Source organism: Vipera berus, assembly GCF_964194415.1.
Source record: "Vipera berus genome assembly, chromosome: 1".
Classification (NCBI taxonomy): domain Eukaryota; kingdom Metazoa; phylum Chordata; class Lepidosauria; order Squamata; family Viperidae; genus Vipera; species Vipera berus.
In genome coordinates this window covers 51585113-51607123 of record NC_138202.1, presented here as the reverse complement: position 1 = coordinate 51607123, position 22011 = coordinate 51585113, and the positions used below count along the sequence as shown (strand labels likewise).

The 22011-nt window shown below is 39.6% G+C and overlaps 1 protein-coding gene across 1 annotated transcript; it reads left to right on the top strand.

Annotated features, from left to right (window-relative positions):
• LRRC74A (leucine rich repeat containing 74A) lies at positions 1-21521 on the top strand (the record flags this gene model as incomplete). Its single annotated transcript, XM_081323745.1, has 13 exons — positions 1-199; positions 1197-1372; positions 2166-2273; positions 4566-4662; positions 8686-8735; positions 10175-10256; positions 10498-10583; positions 11237-11431; positions 13202-13297; positions 15941-16084; positions 18733-18840; positions 21082-21167; positions 21428-21521. 13 exons carry the CDS (start codon positions 1-3, stop codon positions 21519-21521), a joined length of 1521 nt encoding a protein of 506 aa, XP_081179871.1.
• Positions 21522-22011: the final 490 nt, after the last annotated feature.

The window sequence follows — 22011 nt, the reverse complement described above, 5'->3', positions numbered from 1 at the left end:
ATGAACACTGGATTTTCTGGACAGCATGCTGTGTATTCAATATCTCAAGAACCTTCTATTCATACAGAAAGTAATCTGGTTGCAGGTAGTGAGATATCAGAACACAGCACATATGCGGAGACATTGTCAGTTGCTGATGCCTCTGAGGTAGCAGAAGAGAAAAGAGAAGACAGTTCCGACACAGATATTTCAATTGAAGGTGAATATTTCCCTTCTGTCTTTCATACAAATATTCCCTACTTCTCAACTCGGGAGAGTTCCCCAAAATGCTCACCTTAACATAGTCACCTTAACAAAGGGCTTCTGTTGCTTACTTAAGAAGATTGTTTGCATTGTAGTTCACCAACTCAAAAGAAGATGTAGATAGATCATAAGCTAGTCTTGTCAACACCATTAGGTATGATCAACCCAATGAAAATGAATTCATAAATCTAACATTGATTTGAAACAATGCAACCCTAATAGCACTTCATTACTTCATTACACATAATTAGGGAGCCAGTTTGGCCTAGTAATTAAGGCACCAGGCTAGAAAGCAAAAGACTGTGAGTTCCAATCCTACCTTAGCCATGAAATCCAGCTGGGTGACATTGGGTCACCTCACCACACCTCACAGGGTTATTGTTATGGGGAAAATAGGAGGAGGGAGGTGTGTGTATAAGGAGTTTTTAATGTAATTGCAGGCATAGATATGTCAAGGCTCACTAGTTCAATTCTCTTTAATGTCCTGTGAAGCCCTTGACAGGGGTTAATTTGTTTTTTCGGTATTGAACTAGAGCAGGGGTAGGCAATCTTGGCTCTTTTATGACTCGTGGACTTCAACTCCCAGAATTCCTGAGCCAGCTGGCTCAGGAATTATAATAATAATAATAATAATATAAAGTTGGAAGGGACCTTGGAGGTCATCTAGTCCAACCCCCTGCTCAGGCAGGAAACCCTATACCATTTCAGGCAAATGGCTGTCCAGTCTCTTCTTAAAAACCTCCAGTGTTGGAGCATTCACCACCTCTGGAGGCAGGTTGTTCCACTGGTTAATTGTTCTAACTGTCAGGAAGTTTCTCCTTATTTCTAGGTTGCTTCTCTCCTTGACTAGTTTCCAATTCTGGGAGTTGAAGTCCACGAGTCATTAAAAAGCCAAGGTTGCCTACCTCTGAACTAGAGTATGCATTGTCGTCTATATACTGTATCCTTTGCAGATGCTGAGCGCTCATTTACAACTATAAAGGGTCCAGACCTGTATAGAGAGGCATGCAAACTGGTGGGAGTGATTCCTGTCTCATACTTCATCCGGAACATGGAAGAGCCTGTTATGAATCTCAACCATCATGGTCTTGGACCAAAGGGAATCAAAGCCATTGCTATTGCTCTGGTTGTAAGCACTTTTACCTGATGCTATTGCATTTCCAACACACTTTTCCCAGTTTGGGGAAGAAGGATTAAAGGGTCACCCTATAATACTGATAGATTAGTTTAAATACATGGTAAAACTGGCAATTTCCATGAACCTTCTTCCTTCCTTCCTTCCATCTTTTAAACATTTTAACTATAACTGAGTTTAAAATTGCCTCTTTATGTGAAGCCATTAAACCACCATCTGGTGGTAAAGAGAGGACGATCTGCAAGAGATGTAAACAGTTGACATACTAGCCTTAATGTCTGCTACATAGACACAATGAAGAAAAAGCTCAGAGTTAAAGAATTGTTTTCATGTTTAAGATATACAGCATTATTAGCTAATGATTCTCACCATGAATACATTGAGTGTGATCTATGACACTGCTCTTCTGGTTATCTAGAACAGGGCTTTTCAACCAGTGGTACGGGTACCACCTGTGGTACATTGGCACCTTGCAGGTGGTACACAACCATCCTAGAAAAGTAGCGGGGGAGGGGAATGAGCTGAACCGGTGGCAGCACCGCACAAGCCTGAGTGAGAGATGGCTGGAGCTAGGCGACTGGTGGTACTCAGATGTTGCCATATCCTAAAAGTGGTACAATGGGTGAAAAAGTTGAAAAGCCTTGATCTAGAAGCTGCTTATGCTCCAAAATATAGCAACATGAATTGTTATGGGCACTTCTAGTTTTGCGCATAATTTACATTATTTGTAAATTAATGTTACTAAATGTCAGCATTTTTTTCCCTTTTTGCATTCTTCATTCTGTAGTCCAACACAACCATCACTCACCTGGAGCTAGAGGATAACTGGATTCTGGCTGAAGGAACTACATACTTAGTACAGATGTTGCGAGAGAACTGCTACATCCAAGAGATGGTATTCTGTGTTTCCCTCATAGGACAACAAAGGAAATTATGCTTGGCTAATATGCCAGGCTATTTCATGATTTTCTGGATGTGCTATGAGCTTCACAGTCTTTACTTATTTGACCCTGCTATATGCTAGTGTCCCATGCAGTCCCCAAAGCCCGAGCACTGTCCTTGTGAACATGCAAAAGTTGCTATTAAACTTGAATGTTTAAAGGGACAGTAAGAACTAATGGAATCCTCAACAACTATTTTATTCTAAAATATTTGTGGTAGAACCTACAAGTTCAGTACTAATATGACTATTATATTCTTATTTCTGAATAAAAATTTGCATATGTATTTTGTAAGTTATGAAATTAGTGACAGCAAGGGGAAAAGTGTTAAATTATTCTTATAATCCCTCCCCCCCTCCCCAATTGTCTACAATTTGCTCTCCTTACATGAAGAAGGCTGAATAAACAAACCCAGTGATTGTATTGACAACATTACTAGAATATCTTCTTAGTATCTCAGTTTCAACACTTTGCTTTTTCAGAATTCAGCAGAAAATAAAGGGTAATGAATGGCGGCTGAATAGTTTGATGCATTCTTGGTGGGTAGGTGGGTGGGGGACAAATTTTGTATTGATAACATTGGTCCAGTTTCTTCCACTTGCTTCCAGTTGCAGACCCAAGCAAATGGTCTTCAGTACAATAATAATAGAGATACAGTTAATGGCTATAGGCATTAGCACATACTGTACATTATCTTTTAGATTAAAGAGCCTTGGTGGAGCAGTGGGCTAATGCCTCCTTAAGTAACACCAGCTGCCTGCAATTAGTGCAGGTTCGCATCCCACCAGGCTCAAGGTTGACTCAGCCTTCCATCCTTCCGAGGTAGGTAAAATGAGGACCCAGATTGTTGGGGGCAATAAGCTGACTTTGTAATAATGCCGCTTGGGGTGTGTGAAAACCCTAATAAGCAGGCATATACATAGAATGAAGGCTACTGCTAAGTTTGTAAAGCCGCCCTGAGTCTTCGGAGAAGGGCGGGATATAAATGGAATAAAAATAAAAATAAAATAAATGTGAAATGCAGGAAAAATTGATGAAGCGGTCAGTGTTTTGGTTTGCCTATTTTTATTTTGTATAATACTTCCACAATAATCTACTAACTGGGAAAAGCATCCATTGCTAGCTATGAATGTCTATCTGCAAATGAATATATTATTTACAAAACTTAAGTGTATATGTATTTGTGGATGCATAAAGAAACAGTGTAATGGACTAATTGGGGTGAAGGCTTTGTTATCCCTGATTATTTATTAAATTGCAAGTTACATCTCTTGCAGCAGTTATGCCATTTGTGTAAGACATCATTAGAGAAAATATTTAAATAGTATGAACTAAATGTAAATATAATTGCCTGGCCTAGACTACTTTGGGTACAATCAATTTAACTATTAGGTCTACATGGAAATTTGATCAACTCTGAGTTTTAAGCCATTTAGTTGGGCTAGGGCAATCAAGTTTCACAAAGGTTTAGCCTTCTTCAAGTGTTCATTTTTTTTAAAATCCCATTTATATCCCGCCCTTCTCCGAAGACTCAGGGCGGCTTACAAGCTTAGCAGTAGCCTTCATTTTATGTAAATGCCTGCTTATTAGGGCTTTCACACACACCCCAAGCGGCATTATTACAAAGTCAGCTTAATTGCCCCCAACAATCTGGGTCCTCATTTTACCTACCTCGGAAGGATGGAAGGCTGAGTCAACCTTGAGCCTGGTGGGACTCGAACCTGCACTAATTGCAGGCAGCTGGTGTTACTTAAGGAGGCATTAGCCCACTGCTCCACCAAGGCTCTTAAGAAAGCTAAACACATACACCCCGCCCAAAGGCTTTTTTACTCATTGACTCATTGACTCATTTTACTCATTGACTCTACGATGTGCCTTCAATCCTTTCTGTTCTCATGTTGATGGGGAAAACTTGGGAAAGTGTATTTTTGTGGCTGATTCCTCTTTTTAAAAATCTGTCTTTGGTAGTCTTCACTCAAAGCTTTCACAGCAATGACATGGCATTTGGCTAAATGCAGGTACATTAAACTATGTGTAAATATACAGTACATAGAGACATTTGAAAATGAAAACATTTGGATCAGAGTAAAATCTTGCTACTTAAATCCTGACTGACATACCACTCTGGATAACATGGACTGTGTCATTCTATAGGAATTCACAAATAACTAGTTGCTCAAATACTGCTAAGTGCATCATCCTAATTTTTTTAACTCTTCTCTATAAGTTTTTCTTCTTCTTTTCAGAATATTTCCCATAATCACCTCAACAAAGATGGAGCTGAAGCTATCTGCAGGATGTTTTACAATAATATTTCTAATATCAGGTCCGTTAGACTCGCAGGTAGGTTTCTTCAAGAAAGGTGGAATGATGCAACAGAGCAAAATTCAGGTACCAAATTTACAGAATGTGGCATTTGCTCTTAGAAAGATCTATTGAAAGATCCAAGGACTGTGGCTGGCAGGAATGGGACTATATACAGAATAATGATTTGCCCCAGATCTGCACCTTTCGGGTCTGTAAATCACAGGTGAGAAGCTTGTGATCCTTCATAGGTTTGTTGCATGACAAGTGCCAACTTATTCCTCTTTTCTGAGTATACAAGTTGAACCCTATCTGTAGTTTAGGATTATAATCCCCATCTTGGGCACACAAATCCAAACATGAGTAACTTCATATATTATCAAGAAGATGAAAAAAGCCTTGCCTGAAATTTTATAATATCTAAAACTCCAAGATTTGATAACCTGTTGTTGTTAGCTGCAAAGTTGTGTCCAACCCATAGCGAGCCCATGGACAACGTTCCTCCAGGCCTTCCTGTCCTCTACCATCTTCTGGAATCCATTTAAGCCCACGCCTACTGCTTCAGTGACCCCATCCAGCCACCACATTCTCTGTCGTCCCCTTCTTCTCTTGCCCTCAACCTTTCCCAGCATTAGGCTCTTCTTCAGGGAGTACTTCCTTCTCATTAGGCGGCCAAAGTATTTGAGTTTCAACTTCAGGATCTGGCCTTCTAACGAGCAGTCAGGATTGATCTCCTCTAGGACTGACCGGTTTGATCGCCTTGTAGTCCAAGGGACTCGCAGGAGTCTTCTCCAGCACCATAGCTCAAAGGCCTCAATTCTTTGGCGCTCAGCCATTCTTATAATCCAAATTTCACTGCCACACATTGCAACTAGGAAGACCATAGCCTTGACTATATGCACTTTTATTGACAGGGCGATGTCTCTGCTTTTTAGTGTGCTGTCTAGATTTGCCATGGCTTTCCTCCCCAGGAGCAAGCATCTTTTAATTTCTTGGCTACAGTCCCCATCTGCAGTGATCTTGGAGCCCAGGAAAATAAAATCTGTCACTACCTCCATTTCTTCCCCATCTATTTGCCAGGAATTGAGAGGGCTGGATGCCATACTCTTGGTTTTCTTAAGGTTAAGTTTCAACCCAAGTTTTGCACTCTCCTTCTTCACCCGCAACAAGAGGCTCTTTAGTTCCTCTTCACTTTCTGCCATTAGAGTGGTATCATCTGCATATCTTAGATTGTTGACATTTCTCCCCGGCAATCTTAATTCCAACTTTTGATTCATCTAGCCCTGCCTTTCTCATGATGTGCTCTGCATATAAGTTAAATAGGCAGGGCGACAGTATACAGCCTTGCCGGACTCCTTTCCCAATTTTGAACCAATCAGTGGTTCCGTGTCCAGTTCTCACTGTTGCTTCTTGACCCACATATAGGTTTCTCAAGAGACAAATAAGATGGTCTGGTACTCCCATCTCTTTAAGAACTAGCCACAGTTTGTTGTGATCCACACAATCAAATGCATTAGCATAGTCAATGAAGCAGAAGTAGATGTTTTTCTGGAACTCCCTAGCTTTCTCTATGATCCAGTGGATGTTGGCAATTTGATCTCTAGTTCCTCTGCCTCTTCAAAATCCTGCCTGTACTTCTGGTAGTTCTTGATCCACATACTGCTGGAGTCTAGCTTGTAGGATTTTAAGCATAACTTTACTAGCATGTGAAATAAGTGCTATGGTGCGATAGTTTGAACATTCTTTGGCACTGCCTTTCTTTAGAATTGGAATGTAAACTGATCTTTTCCAATCCTGTGGCCATTGTTGAGTTTTCCAAATTTGCTGGCAAATTCAGTGTAGCACTTTTACTGCATCGTCTTTTAAGATTTTGAATAGCTCAGCTGGAATACTGTCACCTCCACTAGCTTTGTTGTTGCTCAGCTTTTCTAAGGCCCACTTCACTTCACATTCTAGGATGTCTGGCTCGAGGTCAGTGACCACCTCATCGTGGTTATCAGGGATGTTAAGCTCGTTCTTGTATAGTTCTTCTGTGTAATTTTGCCACCTCTTCTTAATCTCTTCTGCCTCTGTTAGATCCCTGCCATTTTGGTCCTTTATCATGCCCATTTTTGCATGAAACGTTCCCTTCATCTCTCCAATTTTCTTGAAGAGATCTCTGGTCCTCCTTATTCTATTGTTTTCTTCTATTTCTTTGCACTGTTCATTTAAGAAGGCATTCTTATCTCTCCTAGCTATTCTCTGGAATTCTGCATTCAATTGGGTGTATCTTTCTTTTTCTCCCTTTTCTTTCGCTTCCCTCCTTTCCTCAGCTGTTTGCAAAGCTTCCTCAGACAGCCATTTTGCTTTCTTGCATTTCTTTTTCCTTGGTATGGTTTCAGTTGCTACCTCTTGTACAATGTTGCGAACCTCTGTCCATAGTTTTTCAGGCACTCTGTCTATCAGATCTAATTCCTTAAATCTATTTGTCACCTCTACTGTATATTCAACAGGGATATGATTTAATTCAAATGGCCTAGTGCTTTCCCCTACTTTCTTCAGTTTAAGCCTAAACTTTGCAATGAGAAGCTCATGGTCTGAGCCACAGTCAGCTCCTGGTCTTGTTTTTACTGACTGTATAGAGCTTCTCCATCTTTGGCTGCAGAGCACATAGTCAATCTGATTTCTGTGTTGACCGTCTGGTGATGTCCATGTGTAGAGCCGTCTCTTGGGTTGTTGGAAAAGAGTGTTTGCTATGACCATTGTATTCTCTTGACAAAATTCTATCAGCCTGTGCCCTGCTTCATTTTGTACTCCAAGGCCAAACTTGCCTGTTATTCCAGTTATCTTTTGGCTTCCTACTTTAGCATTCCAATCCCCCATGATGATAAGGACATCATTTTTTGGTGTTAGTTCTATAAGGTGCTGTAGGGCTTCATAGAACTGGTCAATTTCATCCTCTTCAGCACCGGTGGTTGGGGCATAGACTTGGACTACTGTGATATTGAATGGTTTGCCTTGGATTCGAACTGAGATCATTCTGTCATTTTGGGGATTGTATCCCAGTATTGCTTTTTCTACTCTTTTATTGACTATGAAGGCTACTCCATTTCTTCTGAGGGCTTCTTGCCTGCAGCAGTATACCTGATGGTCATCTGAATTAAATTCACCCATTCCTGTCCATTTTAGTTTGCTGATTCCTAAGAGGTTGATGTTCAGTCTTGTCATCTCTTGTTTGACCACGTCCAGCTTTCCTTGATTCAAGCATCTTACATTCCAGGTTCCTATGGAGAAAAAAATCTTTACAGCATCGGACTTTCCTTTCACCACCAGATATATCCACAGCTGAGCGTCCTTTCAGCTTTGCTTCATTCTTTCTGGCACTACTAGTACTAGCCCTCTGCTCTTCCCCAGTAATATACTGGACACCTTCCGACCTGAGGGGCTCATCTTCCAGCGTCATATCGTTTTTCTTTTTGGTACTGTCCATAGGGTTTTCATGGCAACGATACTGGAGTGGGTTGCCATTTCCTTCTCCAGTGGATCACATTTTGTCAGAACTCTCTCTGCTATGACCTGTCCATCTTGGGTGGCCCTGCACGGCATAGCTTATAGCTTCATTGAATTACGCAAGTCCCTTCGCCACGACAAGGCAGTAATCCATGAGGGGATTACTGAATAACCTGCTTTCTTATTATTGTTAAAGATTTTTTATCTCTTTATAAGTAATATAGCTTTTTAAAAGCTTTGTTGATATATTCCCACTATCTACTTTGATAGTTCTCATTTTTACAGGCTAACAGTTTGAAGCCCTGTTGGAACGAATTGCTTCCTAATTTTAGATAATATCCAGTTCTTGAATTATTAAGTCAAAAGCTCTCCTTTTCCAAAATAAAGCCCATTTCCATTTTTTAAAAAAATGAAATTAATTGAGTTTTCTACGCATCATATAGGCGTATTATATGAGATCTGTGTACTGTGTATGAATTTTACAAGTCTTTGCAAATGGCAGAAACTGACTAAGCAATTGACTTACCCAAAACAGCCCTCCAATTTTTAGCAGCTCTTTTTCTTTGTCTTTAGGAAATGATTTTAGAGACGAGGCAGCACCTTATTTTTCTGAATCCTTAATTGTGAGTAACTCGTTAAAGGGGACAACTGGGCATCTGGAATAAAGAACGAAGCATTTAAGTATAAAAATAGTAAAATAATAAAAAGAATTTCTCAAACTAGCTGGAGCTTTTAAAGCAAGCTTCTCAAACTTTAGATGTGGCAAATTACAACTCCAGTCATCCCCAATCATGGCACAAGGCCACATTTGGGAAGTACCTCTTGTCTACAAGCGCAACAAGCTTCTGCATGCAACACCCTCAGTTGCTCATTCAGTACAGGAAGGTCTAATTCTGAAGTAATAGCATTGCATTCTGGCAGTAAAGACCTCATAGTAAACATTAAAGGGGATAAAATCATCTGCATTGGTTATTGCAGACTTCTGTGCACAATTTAAAGTGCTGGTTATTAACTTTAAAGCTCTAAACACTGCAGTACTTGGGTACATCAGGCAAAACGTTGGTAAAACTGAATCCGCCTGTCCAATTCACTTCCAGCCATGGAAAGTTCCCTCCTTTTGTGGGGTTCCTAGGGCATGGGTAAGATGGCAGGCCTTCTTGGTAACAGTCATCACTTTATGGATTACTGCTCCTCCAGACATACACATAGCCCCTGCCCTGCTAAATGCTGGAAATAGATTTAAATCTTTTTTTATTTTACTGAGGTTTTGGTCCTAGCTGAATGACTGTAAATTCCAAGCTTGGGTTTTATGTGATTATGTAGTTTGGATATTATTCAGATTTACTTTTTGTTGTTATAATTTTGATTAATATTTATTTTAATTTAAACATGATACTCAGAGGATTGAAGAGGCTTACAAATACTCTAAAATAAGAAACATGTAAATGATCTTTTTTCTCTCAAATTCTGATCAGACTTGGTCTCTTGGGTAGAAGGGCTGTACTTTCTTCAAGTCTCTTTTTTAGGTATTCACATAAAAATGCATACCTCTTTAATAAAAATTTCTTTTTTAATCATTGTTTAATAACTTTGAACTTCTCTTTACCTTCTCTGAGGGAAGCCCTAATCAGATTCAAAAATAAGGAGGAGGTATGCACTGCAATTGACTGTTTGTTTGAACTATATTCTACCACCGAGTGTAGTTTTCAGCATACTGTAGTATTCTATCAATCAGGTCTCTTGAAAAATAAACCAGAATGGTTTTATTCTGAAGACACTAAATTGCTACTTCAAGATTACACGCTAGCCTTCCACCAGTAGAGATGCAGAGGAAATAGCATATTTGAGATGGTATTAGGTCAACATGGTGTTCCACGTACATGTTTTAAGATAGATACATACATATATGACACTACCTTGGAAACATTATTATTGATGCTTTGGAAAAGTAGAATGTCACATATCACAAACATTTGTGAGCAAAGGGACCCTTGTTTTAAGGCAAGTGCTTAAGAGAAGACAACAACTGAGTCTACAGGTCTCTGCACCAATCTTTCCACAGGCTAATTACAGAGTGATAGAGCTGGACCTCAGTTACAATGAGTTTACTGAGAAAGCTGGAGAGCTATTTGGACAGGTACTAGGTAAGTTTTGTTTCCCAACTTAAGGGGGGAGATGTGCCAGATGGTAATATTACTGAGTCAGATATCAAGATCATCCAGGACTCCAGAGTAGTAGTCATATTCCACAAGATGTAGACATCTAGAAACTATCCAAAACCCACAGTTGCTTTATTAAATGTATATGGGCACCATATAATAAATAAATAAATCTTGCAAAAATGCCCATACAGCATATATAAGTGTCTGTGCATCTTTTGTTCAGCCAACAATGAATCACTGGAGATTCTGAATCTGAGCTGGAATCATCTGCGGCTGAAGGGTGCTACAGCCCTGAGTGCTGGTCTCAAGGTGAGAATCTGCTGGACTATCTACTTTAGGTGTCTTGAGTTGAAGGCCTTGAGCAAGCCCAGGTTGAGTATGATATCAAAGCAACAAGGACAAAAGCCTATGGCAAGATAGCAGCAAGCAGAGACTCTTATTCACAAACAGTCTTAAATATTTGAAAACACAAGTATCAAGAACTTGGTAGCATTGTGGGAAATTTAAGAGGCAGATTCAAACTTGAATCACTGCAGCTACTATGCAGTTTATCAATATCAGGTGGAATACTAGGAGATTCTACACATCTTAAGCCAGGGGTGTCAAACTGCCGGCCCACGGGCTGGACGTGTCATCCAGAAGCCGAGCCCACCCCATTGTCGGCAATGGCAAAACCATCCCAAAACATTGCACGACATCACGTGTTGTCGCGAGTTTGAAATGTCTGTCTTAGGCCAACTGTGATCCCCAAAGTTATCTAGTTGGTCTCTGTGTGAAAGAAAAAGTGTTGGTAAAGTAAGGCCTTCACATTATATTGATGTTAAACACGGTCAGCGTTTCTGATTCCATTTCTGATTCCAGAACTGCTGAAAATAGTTCAAAGATTAAAATATTTTTTAAAAAAATATACATAGAGTCACAGATAAAAAGTTGGTTCTACTCTTTCTTTTTTTTCCCTGGAGGCTAATGGAACATTGAAGATACTGAACCTTTCCTGGAATGGCTTTGGGAATGAAGGAGCCTTTGCCCTTGGAGAAGCTCTCAAAGTCAACTCTGTGCTCACTGAACTGGATATCAGCAACAACCATATCAACAATGAAGGGGCAATAAAGCTGTGCAAAGGATTAGAAATGAATGGGAGCCTTAGAATCTTAAAGGTAGGATGCCATTTTCTGAGCTGGCCTACCAGTCAGATAATCTTTCAGGCTGCCAGTTTTATGGCCCTGGGTGAGCTGTCTACACAGCACTGATAAAGTTACACAGTTCACTGTAGATTAGAATCTGAGAAAAGTTCCCAGGTTTTGTTCTTATGTTTTCCTGTTTCTAGACTTCAGGGCTGCAGAGATTGACTTCAAATCAGTTGGAATAGCAAAGAGGATAAGAAACATAGAGCTGCAAGAAAAATCTATCAGAGGAAGATGTTTGAGTGACCATGGCATTCCCATACTATTTTGCTTATAAATTTAGGGGCTGAAAGTGGTTATTCTTACAGCCTTTGTCTGAGATTAGTTTGCAACTGATCACGCAAAGAAAGAAATCCCTGACTATAGGTAGATCTTGCTTACTGACTGCCTTGTGTAACAACCATTCAAAGTTATGATGTTGCTGTCAAAATAACTTTGTGATCATGGTGGGGATTTATGACCATTGCAGTGTCTCTTCCTGTCACATATTTGCCATTACAGTTAATTAGTACACATTGATTGATGCCATATGTTTTTATTCTTTTTTCTTTCACTCCAACAAGTGATCTCTTTAAGTAATCTCTCCTGTGCCTAACCAATTTTTCCCCCCTGCAGAGCAGAGAGATTGGAGAAGAAGGGATAACAAGAGAGTAAGCAAGTACACAATGGAGAATACAAATCAAAAGGAATACATGCATTTCTTTCCATTTGTATTCCCCATTGTGTGCCTGTTTACTCTCTTGTAATCTCTTCCTATCCTGTGAATGTAAATACAAATTTTAATACCCTTCTTGCTTATTATCCACTGGTCAAGGTGAGCCTTCCAAAGGGCAGGGGAGTAGGGTGGGGGAAAGAGAAAAGCTGAAGTAAAATTGTAAGCACAGGAGCAATCCAATGATTTTCCAATTAGCAACTGTATCACTTAGTGACCAAGTTGCTAATCCCAGTTGTGGTCACTAAATGGGGACTATCTGTAATATTTGTCTACTCCTTGTTTGAGATTTATGTCAGCAATATAAGCAGTAGAAATGTAATAAACAGTTGCATTCCTCCATAAGTAAGCATATATTATGGCATAATGTGTATGCTTATTATAGTACTTGCACTACTACCACCCCTTGACCTGTGTTAGCTTCCTAGCCCAGCTAAATTTGGCCAGTTGCTGCCATATGGTAAAATAGTAATATATTTAGCACATTTAAGAAAAAAAATGTAAAGTGCTTCAAAATCTTATCATAAATAAAGATTCTTATAAAAAAGTGGTTACTGCCAAAAAAAAGTTGTCAAAAAGGAAATGAGCGCAGAGGAAACCATTGCTGCTTTTGATGCAGCATCATAGAAATCTGTTCAAAGTTACAAACAATGAACAATGATGTTATTTGACTGTGCTGAACAAAATCAACAGTTCTTTCAGGCAGCTGTACCCTGTTCCTTTTTCTCTGGACTCCCAGATATCCTTGCTAAAAATCCTTTTCTCTGATTGGATTGTCAATCCGAGGCAATGACTGAGCAATGCATTGTGCTTCTTTAAAAGCTACTGATCACTGTTATTTCCATTTTACAGATCAAGAATGTTGCTCAATAAGTTTATGCATTGTATAAAATCATGCAACAAACCTATGTCAAAATTAGAATAGAATCATGTCTGCAGATCTAGGTGCAGGCTTTTTTTAAAGTTCCAGGAACAAAACAATTTATGGTGTATTATTTCGGGATCGAAATGATAGTTTATTTTCCTCGCAGATGTCCCAGAATCTCCTCACAGTAGAAGGCGCTATTGCTCTTCTCATGTCAGTCAGGAAGAATTCAAAATCCAGAATGGAAGAAATCAACATCTCAGTAAGAATGAATTAGGAGAGGGAAAGTTAATAAATACATATTGCTATGTGCACAAAACCAATTGTTGGTAAATGAAAGGTTGCCACATACTCCGGACTTTGCTAAGAGAAATAAAGATTTACAGCATTATATCTTATAGCATAAAATATTGATAGAATATTGTATTCTCTGTGCAAGCTAAACATTAGATGGGATTCTTCACAGCATTAGCATCTATTAGATTCCTCTTTCTTGTTAGATTTTTAGGGGAACCCATAGGGCCAACAAACCTTTTCAAAAAGTTCTCTCTCTCTCTTCCCTCCCTCCCTCCCTCTGTCCCTCTCTCACACACACAACTATTAAGAACATACCTAAAATGCATCATGCCTGTCAAACAAATCACACCGTCATACTAATAGAGTCCTAACATTTGATCTTCTTAAAGCCTTTCATGAACAATTTTAGCTCCTTTTTCCAATACAGCCCATATATATGAATAACCAGAGGACTATTAGCTTGATGGCTTTTGAGCTTCCTGAGTTAAGTGAAGAAAATTGAAGTGCATCTTTAAATGGATTGTGTATTAAAAGAGCAGTTCACTGCATACATACCAAGTGAACTTCAAAAAGAGAGACATAAAACCTTACTTTTGAGAGTAATGATCTCAGGCATATTTGTTTGGAAGTGCATGCCATTTTGCTCAAAAGAATATGCTAGCAAGCGTATTGTATGAAAGACCCAGTAAAGCTCCCTGTGACTGGCAAAGCAGAATACTTGGTGCAAAACAGGAAAAAGAGGCTGAATCAGTTATGAAAACTGATGGCATATATGTAGATTTGCAAATTACAGAACCCCAAGTATCAGGTGCACAGTTTGAAAAACAGAAAATGCTTTTTCTGTCAGAAGAGCTCATCTTAAAGTTTCCCGGTCAGTACCAAGAACAGATTCTGGTAACTGTTTTTATATGTTTGGTTTTTCTGATATTTCCCTAAGCTCATCTTTAAGCTCAACATTGACCTCAGCTTTTAAAGAAAGATGCGCTCTCTTCTAACACAGTTTATGCCATCTACTTGATCAAGGACGATTCATAGATAATTGACTGACAATGCAGTTAGGAACAGGATCTCTACTGTCGGTATTGGCCTCTGTTGTGGATAGCCTCCTTCTCCTGTGACCATTGGTGCCATTTTGGGTTTGACTGCAGGATTAACCAGACCCCTGGCTTCTACAGAGGAAGCAGCCTCTTTCTGAAACACTTGTCAGATCTTACTCAGGCTCCACAGGTGCATGCATAGAGTGCTTTTTTGAAAGAGCATTGGGTGTATAAATATTGCTACTTAGAAAACAGGATTAGTATTCTCTGAGGAGAAGGCAGCTCTACTCTGCACTGAAGCATCTAAAGCAGGGGTCTCAAACTCAATTTCATTGAGGGCCGCATCAGCATTGCGGTTGCCCTCAGGGGGCCGGGGGGGTATGGCCAGGCTGGGCGTGGCCTACTGGGTGGGTGTGGCTAGAGTGCGTATGGCCTACTGGGTGGGCATGGCCAGCTCTACATTGTTCGCATCAAGGGTGCCTATGGGGCCTGGGCAGGAGTGGGACAGATCTGAGGGTCTCTGGCAGAAGGAGGGTCTCTGGGCCAGGGCCAAGGCAGTGGGGGCCGTTCCCTCACTGTTTCCAGGATGCCTTCGCGGGCCACATGAAACCACTTTGCGGGCCAGATCTGGCCCCCAGGCCTTGTGTTTGACATGTCTGATCTAAAGCGATCCAAGCTCTACTATCTATGTTGCTGGTTCTTGTGGCCCTGAGGGCACTGTAGGTTTTCATCAGTGTATGCCAACAAAGGGATTTGGGTAGCCCTAATGTTCATTGCTTTGATTATGAAGGGATGCAGGCAGTGCCATTTTGCCTGTTTGTGTCCAAAACCTGTGTCCAAAAAGAAGCCAGTCAGGGGATCACAGGCCTGGCAGGAGGACACATGTTGAGGTGAGAGTGCCTTTTGTTTTCCTCCTGCCCTCTCTCCCTATTTGTGGCTGGTGAGTCAGGCTATTTTAAGACATAAATGTAGTACTAGACTTGTGTTCAGAGCTCTGCTTCTACATGTACAACCTGTCACTTGGGCAGCTTCAAAAGTGGCTATCCCAAACCAGCAGGCTCCTGCTTGTGCTTATATGACCCTGTGCACATGACAAGGTCATATAAGCATGACCATGACCACATCTTAAAGGAAGTGATGATGAATGCTTGGTGGGGAAAAATGAAAGTGGGGAATCTACCTTTTTTTTTCTATTGATACTCTAAGCCGGTGGCTCCCAACCTTTTCTCTACCCCACACCCTAGAACGCTTCTGATATATTTTCGCACCCCTTACAAAAGTTCAAAATAACATCAACAAATTATGCATATACACTATAATTTTGAAAACCCAAGTTTTTGCACTCCCTGGAGTATCATCTCGCATCCCCAGGGGGTGCGAGCACCCCCGGTTGGGAACCCCTGCTCTAAGCATATCACTATTTGCTGGCCTCATTCCTGGGCAGAATTTGGGGGGTGGGGAGAGTTGCCAGCATACTTTTCTTCAGACTCAGACTGGAGAATAACACAGTGACACAACTGTCCAACTGTACCTAGAATGACTCTGTTATCCTGTTCTTGGCTCTACTTTAGAATGTGCTTGTAAACGAAGGCTTTATTAAGCTGTTAGATCATGTCTGTGAAATACGACCTGAACTGGATGTTGCCTATGGAGGAATTGGAGGCCATATTGTGAGGAACACTGAGCATCCGGTAGATGCTATGAAGCTGATTCAGGTAAGTGTAATGGTCAGTCCCTTACCTGAGATATATTTTAGGTTTCTACTCAGAATATCGGGTCTGTGCTGAGCTCTCATGTCTTCCAATAATGCAAAGCTTAGAAGATGTTATGGCCAATTCCCCTTTCCCCCTGCAATGCATCTGGATTAATGCTTTGTCATTAAAAAACCTTGCATCAATGAAAGACACAGCAGTGGATTAGCTGCAAATTGCTCCAGTATTTGGAACCAAGTTTTAAAAATAAATGCATAGTTTTTAAAATCTGTTCACCCTTTATTAATTAGTGGATATTTTGTGTTGAGTACAACCTGAATCAACTACTGCAGGATAAGGTCTCTTCCTTCAAGGTTATGGATCATAATCATCAGGAAGGTGCAGTGTGAGTTGATAGACAGTTGTTTTGCAATTTCCCATGTTGATAGGGAGTGACTGGCCCAAGGTCACTCAGGTGCCTTCCATGCTTAAGGGAAGACATGAACCTGGATTTCCTCACTCCTAACCAGCTTAAGATTCTTAACCATTATACCACACTAGCTCCCATACACATATATGTACACACAGATACACTCATAGAAACAGATATGCCCTCAGAATTATGTTAGAATTTGCCAGGTTTCTGAGAATATTAAGCTTTATCACAATTTCTCTGAACACTTTTTTCATAAGTACCTAAGCTCCCTCTATATTAGTGAAAGCCAGATGCTTTTATCTGGTCTTAATTCCTGCGTGGCATAAGGATCAGTACTGAAATGAAAGGGTCTACTCTATTCTAAATTTTTGCAATCCATTTGACTATGTTTTTAATAGATTGGAGAAATATCTTCCTACTACTTTGATAGCCTCTCTATAGAGACTAGATAGCCTTGTTGGCTGGTTGCCAGCCTCATCTATAGAACCATAGCAGAGCAGACATTACAGCATTAATAAAGCCCATCATAATTATACTACCCAAGCCAGCAAACTAAAATGTATTATATTAAAATCAAAAATGTATTATTTTTAAATGGAACAGCTGGAGACAACCCCTAATGGAACAACCAGGATGTGTCCCAGAAGTATCTGCGGGATCTGGATCTTTTATTTTTTTTTAAAAGCAGCATTGCTCTTATGAGGCAGACTCTGCCCTTTCCATAAGCATGTGGAATGTCACAGTGTACTGTACAAATGAAAGAAGGCAAAACATGTCATGATGCTGTGACACTGCTTTCATTATTTGCCCTCCTCCTGCCCAATGCCTCTGATGTGCTCCCCAATTGCCTGCTGAACAAACATATTTTAAAGCTACAGGACACATATATGTACACACAGATACACTCATAGAAACAGATATGCCCTCAGAAACTGCGTTGGCCAGATAGAATTACCAATAAAGGAGAATATTTGTAGCTCAGGATTGAAATGAGAGATCCCTGGTGCTCTCTGAGTTTGGTTGTTTTCTTGCAGACATTTCATTACCCTAACTAGGTAACATCATTAGTACACCAATAATGTTGACTAGTTTGGGGTCTGCAAGAAAACAACCAACTCAAAGAGCACCAAGGACCACTCCCCCCAGATAGAATTCTCTGAAAAAAAAGCATTATGTACCAAAAGTCCTAGCGCTATGAAAGTTAAACTTCTTTAGCTTTAAATAACTATTCCAATCAACTAATAATTACATTTGCACCTAGGAAGATAGTATAGAAGGAAAACCTTTCCATTGTTCTACTGCCAAGCCATAATGACACAGCATCATGTTACCCACTTTGTACTGTAATTGACTATACAGCACATAGATGTACAGATACTCATTTAGTGTTTGCCTTGTACAGTCAGCTGTAGTTATAATGATGAAAAAAGAAACTGCAACAAGTCTTTGAACTTACAGCCTTTGCAAGCATGTAAAGCAAAGAGAAGCTAAAGTAAGATTGTAAAATTGTGATGTTTCACTTAGCAATTGCTTTGATAAATGACCAAGCTGCTGTCCAAATTGTAGTTGCTAAACAAGGCTAAACAAAGCATGACTTTCCAGCTGTGGTTGAGCTTCAGTTCTCATTAATCCTAGCCAAATGGCTTCTTTTAATGGATGGTGGAAGTTACAATTCAGTAATCCTTGGCTATTTATTGCCCATTGTGATCTATAGAAAGGTATTCACAATCAGAGTAGAAATTTGATGAATGTGCTACCAAAAAGAGATATATCCATTTGAAGTAATCCCTCAGGAGACCCATTCCTTAAGCAGCGTAATGAGGTTTTTGAGCCTGCAGCTGGCAGGCTCAGAATGGCAGGGCTGAGAAGCATTAAAACTAAGAGAAAGCTTGGAGATCATAAGTTTGGCTTAAGGAAAGTGATTCAGTTATAAAGAGGAAATTATAGTTTTGGCAAAGCAATGTTATGTTTTCTGAAATTGAAAGTTTAATCACTGTTTAAGTATTGACAGTTAAAAAGCAGAAAAATTCACAACCACCTCATCAAAGAGCCCTATCTAGGGGATGCATGTTGCGTTTCAGCAATAGAAAGCTTAGCCTTCATGTTAGAACTGCAGAAGCAGATGTTGTGGCAGATTTGCCCAAAGACATTTGATGCCATCCTGAGGGAAGTGGATTAAAATACTGAACTTGCAATCTCATTCTCTTCTTTCTTTCTTTTTTTTTTTTGTCTCCAGAACTATTTAGATGCCAACAAGCTGAAGCCTTGGGACTTTTTTAGGAGTATGGATAAATATGGTGACATGAAAATTCCCGTGGCAGAGTTTCGGAAAGCCATGATGCTGGTAATGTTTCAAAATGAAAAATTCTTCTGACTTTTACAGTTATCCCAAAAGATCCCTGGGATTTTTAAATTCATTAGAGTGTTCCAGCTTTTTACCACTACAACTCCCAACTCATCCGCATCTGAAAACCAAGACAGATAAACAATCACAAAGCAGAGAACTACTTTGGTCTAGTGGTTAAGGCATCCGGATAGAAAGTGAGAGGTCTTGAGTTCAAGTCCTACTTTAACCATGAAAGCCAGCTGAGTGATTTTGGGTCAGTCACTCTCTCTCAGCCCAATCCACCTCACAGGGTTGTTGTTATGGGGGAAAATAGGAGAAGGAAGGTGTGTTGGATATATTTGCCACCTTGAGTTATTTGTGTTAATAATAATATAGGCAGGGATACCCAATTAAATAAGCAAATAGACATAAAACTATTTTATTGTTTTTGTGGTTGGAATCTGCACTCCCTTCCCCATCTCCAAAATTTTGGTTGGCCAAGGGCCAGAGGCTGCAGATGACATAACTATGGAGACAGCTGGAATGATTAGTCTTTTTCTCCATGAGAGGAATGAGGAAGGTTTTATTTATTTATTTAAAAGAAATAATTGAGCAAAGCTTCTTGCCTTACTTTTATCACAGCTGTGTTTTTTTCCAGAGAGAAAGAAAAAAAAATGCATTATTTTTATTCAACACTTGCCAGATGTTGATGACATGAATTTTAAAGATTTTGAGTACCCCACCCCCCTGCAAAGTGCTCAAGGAAATATAGGATTTAGTTGCCTTGTGTTGCCCATTTCTGATATGGGTGATATGGGTGCCAAGATTCTCAGCAGTACATTAATTGAGTAGCCATGATTGACCAAATAGATCTCAAAGAAAAAATGTGTGTCAGCTGCATGAGGTAGACTAGACCAGGAAATCAACTCCACTGGAAGGCTAAAACTAATTTTATTGAGTTTAGCTATTATAACAAATTCTTGCAAATCCAAATGTTGTCAGGACATCCTGGGCTCTACAAATGTTTTACGCCTTGACAACAAAACTTGCATATCTCTGTCAAGAACATCTTCCTCACTCACTACAATATGCCAAGATAAATCTGAAACTCAGTAAATATTGATATTTGCCAATAAATGTCAAAGCCAAATACCTTCAACCAACAAACATTTTCAACTTCAATGATAAGGTTTGAGCTGAAAAAAATTCTTACATATATATATATGGTACATTTAAGATTTTACACACTGCCTTCACAATATTTAGTGTCAATACAGACTTTTCTTCCTTATGCTGATGACACAGAAAATCATTCATTCATTCATTCATTCATTCATCCATCCATCCATCCATCCATCCATCCATCCATCCATTCATTCATTCATTTGATTTCTATGGCTGCTCAGCTTACTAAGGAACCCTTGATGGTTTACACGGGAAAGAAAAAATGTTGTGAGGAAAGAAGTGAGATCTGTAAGGAAGAATCTGTTCCAACAACTTCGTTACAGGAATGGTGGATTTATGGGAACTTTCAGAAAGTCCAATAGAAAAAGAGCTACAGCTCAAAGAGGGATGTGCTAACATATTACTGAGTATTGGCTAAAACTGAGATTGGATCGAGTGCTAAAATGGTACATCCAATTCAATTACAGACACTGATAGGGAAATATAGGATCTAATATGAGTAGGGTTGGGCTTTCTGCCTTCTGTTGTAAGTAGTCTGGAGGAAAAATATTACTGGAAGAGAAGACTCCCATCCCAAACTGCCAGCAATATAAGATGTTGTTATTGTGGGGAAAATAGGAGTAGAAAGAAGTATTAGGTACGTATGTTTGTTGCCTTTGCTTTCTTCTGGGAAGTTTTACAATTTCCAAGTCTAATTTACATCTCTTGAATAGTACTTAGATCTCCCTCTGAGTATTATTCAGATCTGGCCACATTTACTTCAACCATCACTTTACTTAAATCAACCAAGATTGGTTATGTGTTTCCACCTTCTGAGATTTCTCAAATGGAACTCTGCTCCTCATGACTATATAATTTTAGCAGTGAAAATGAAGTAGTTGGCTACTGCTTTTTTTCCAGATTGTACTTTCAACTTCTTAGTCTAGCCTACAATTGTAGTTTTTCATGATGGTTCCCATCATAACCAGATCTGATCTTGCTTCAGTTTGTGGTCCACTCAATGTCATCTAAGGGCTACTGCCCACTGTAATGGTAACCAAGATCTATGCAATAATGAAATTCTTGTATCTAAAGCAATCCAAGATTCCCCTGAAACGAATGCAAGTTGCAGATCTGGTACACAAATTGGATCCCAACAGAACAGGCTACGTGGACTACAGGTGAGTGCTGTATGCCATTACATTAAACATATTTTTTTTACTTTTAAAAAAGAGAAAGGGTGTTACATAGAAGTACTGCTGTTTGTGTTCTTATTGACAATTAGTGTTGATGGGCCCAAAACTGAATATATAGGGCAATGGATCTCCATAACTGTGTGTTAGGAATATAAATATTTTCAAGCCTATATATATATAGGGACAGAAAAGTTCAGCAAAATTACTTTATTATTAATCCTGTTTTTTTCTCATTTTCAAATTAGTCACTATAAAACTGAGGAGCCAGTAAAGAAATCCAAGGAAGAGGAGGAAGAGGAGGAGGAAGAGGCAAATAATGAGGCCGAAAGATGGTCCTGAGTGCTGGCCGGAAGCTAAGAAACGTGTTTTTGGCAGAGTAAGAAGTGCTGGAGGCAGAGAGGCAATTGAATATTCACAGATCTTAAGTTTAGACAATAAAATGTATTTTAACAGAAGCTGGTTTCTATACACCCAAAAGAGGAAGATATTAATGGTAATTGTGAAGGGCAGTGAAAAAAGCAAGAGGGCGGAAGCAGGCCAGAGTCAAGTCTTAGAAAATTCTGGCCAACTCATCTAGAGATGCCAGACTCAAGAAATTGCATTGGAAATTCTCTAGATGTTAGCTGTGGGAAACAGCGTGACTTTCCCAAGTGAATTTTCCCCCATTTTTGAACATCTTTTTGTTACATTGATTTCATTTATATATTTAAAATTTATATATTTACATTCCACCTATACTTTGTGACATTCTAGACAGCTCACGGCATCGATAATAACATAGAAATGAACCACTACAAAATAAAATACAATGTTAAACAGCAATCTGACA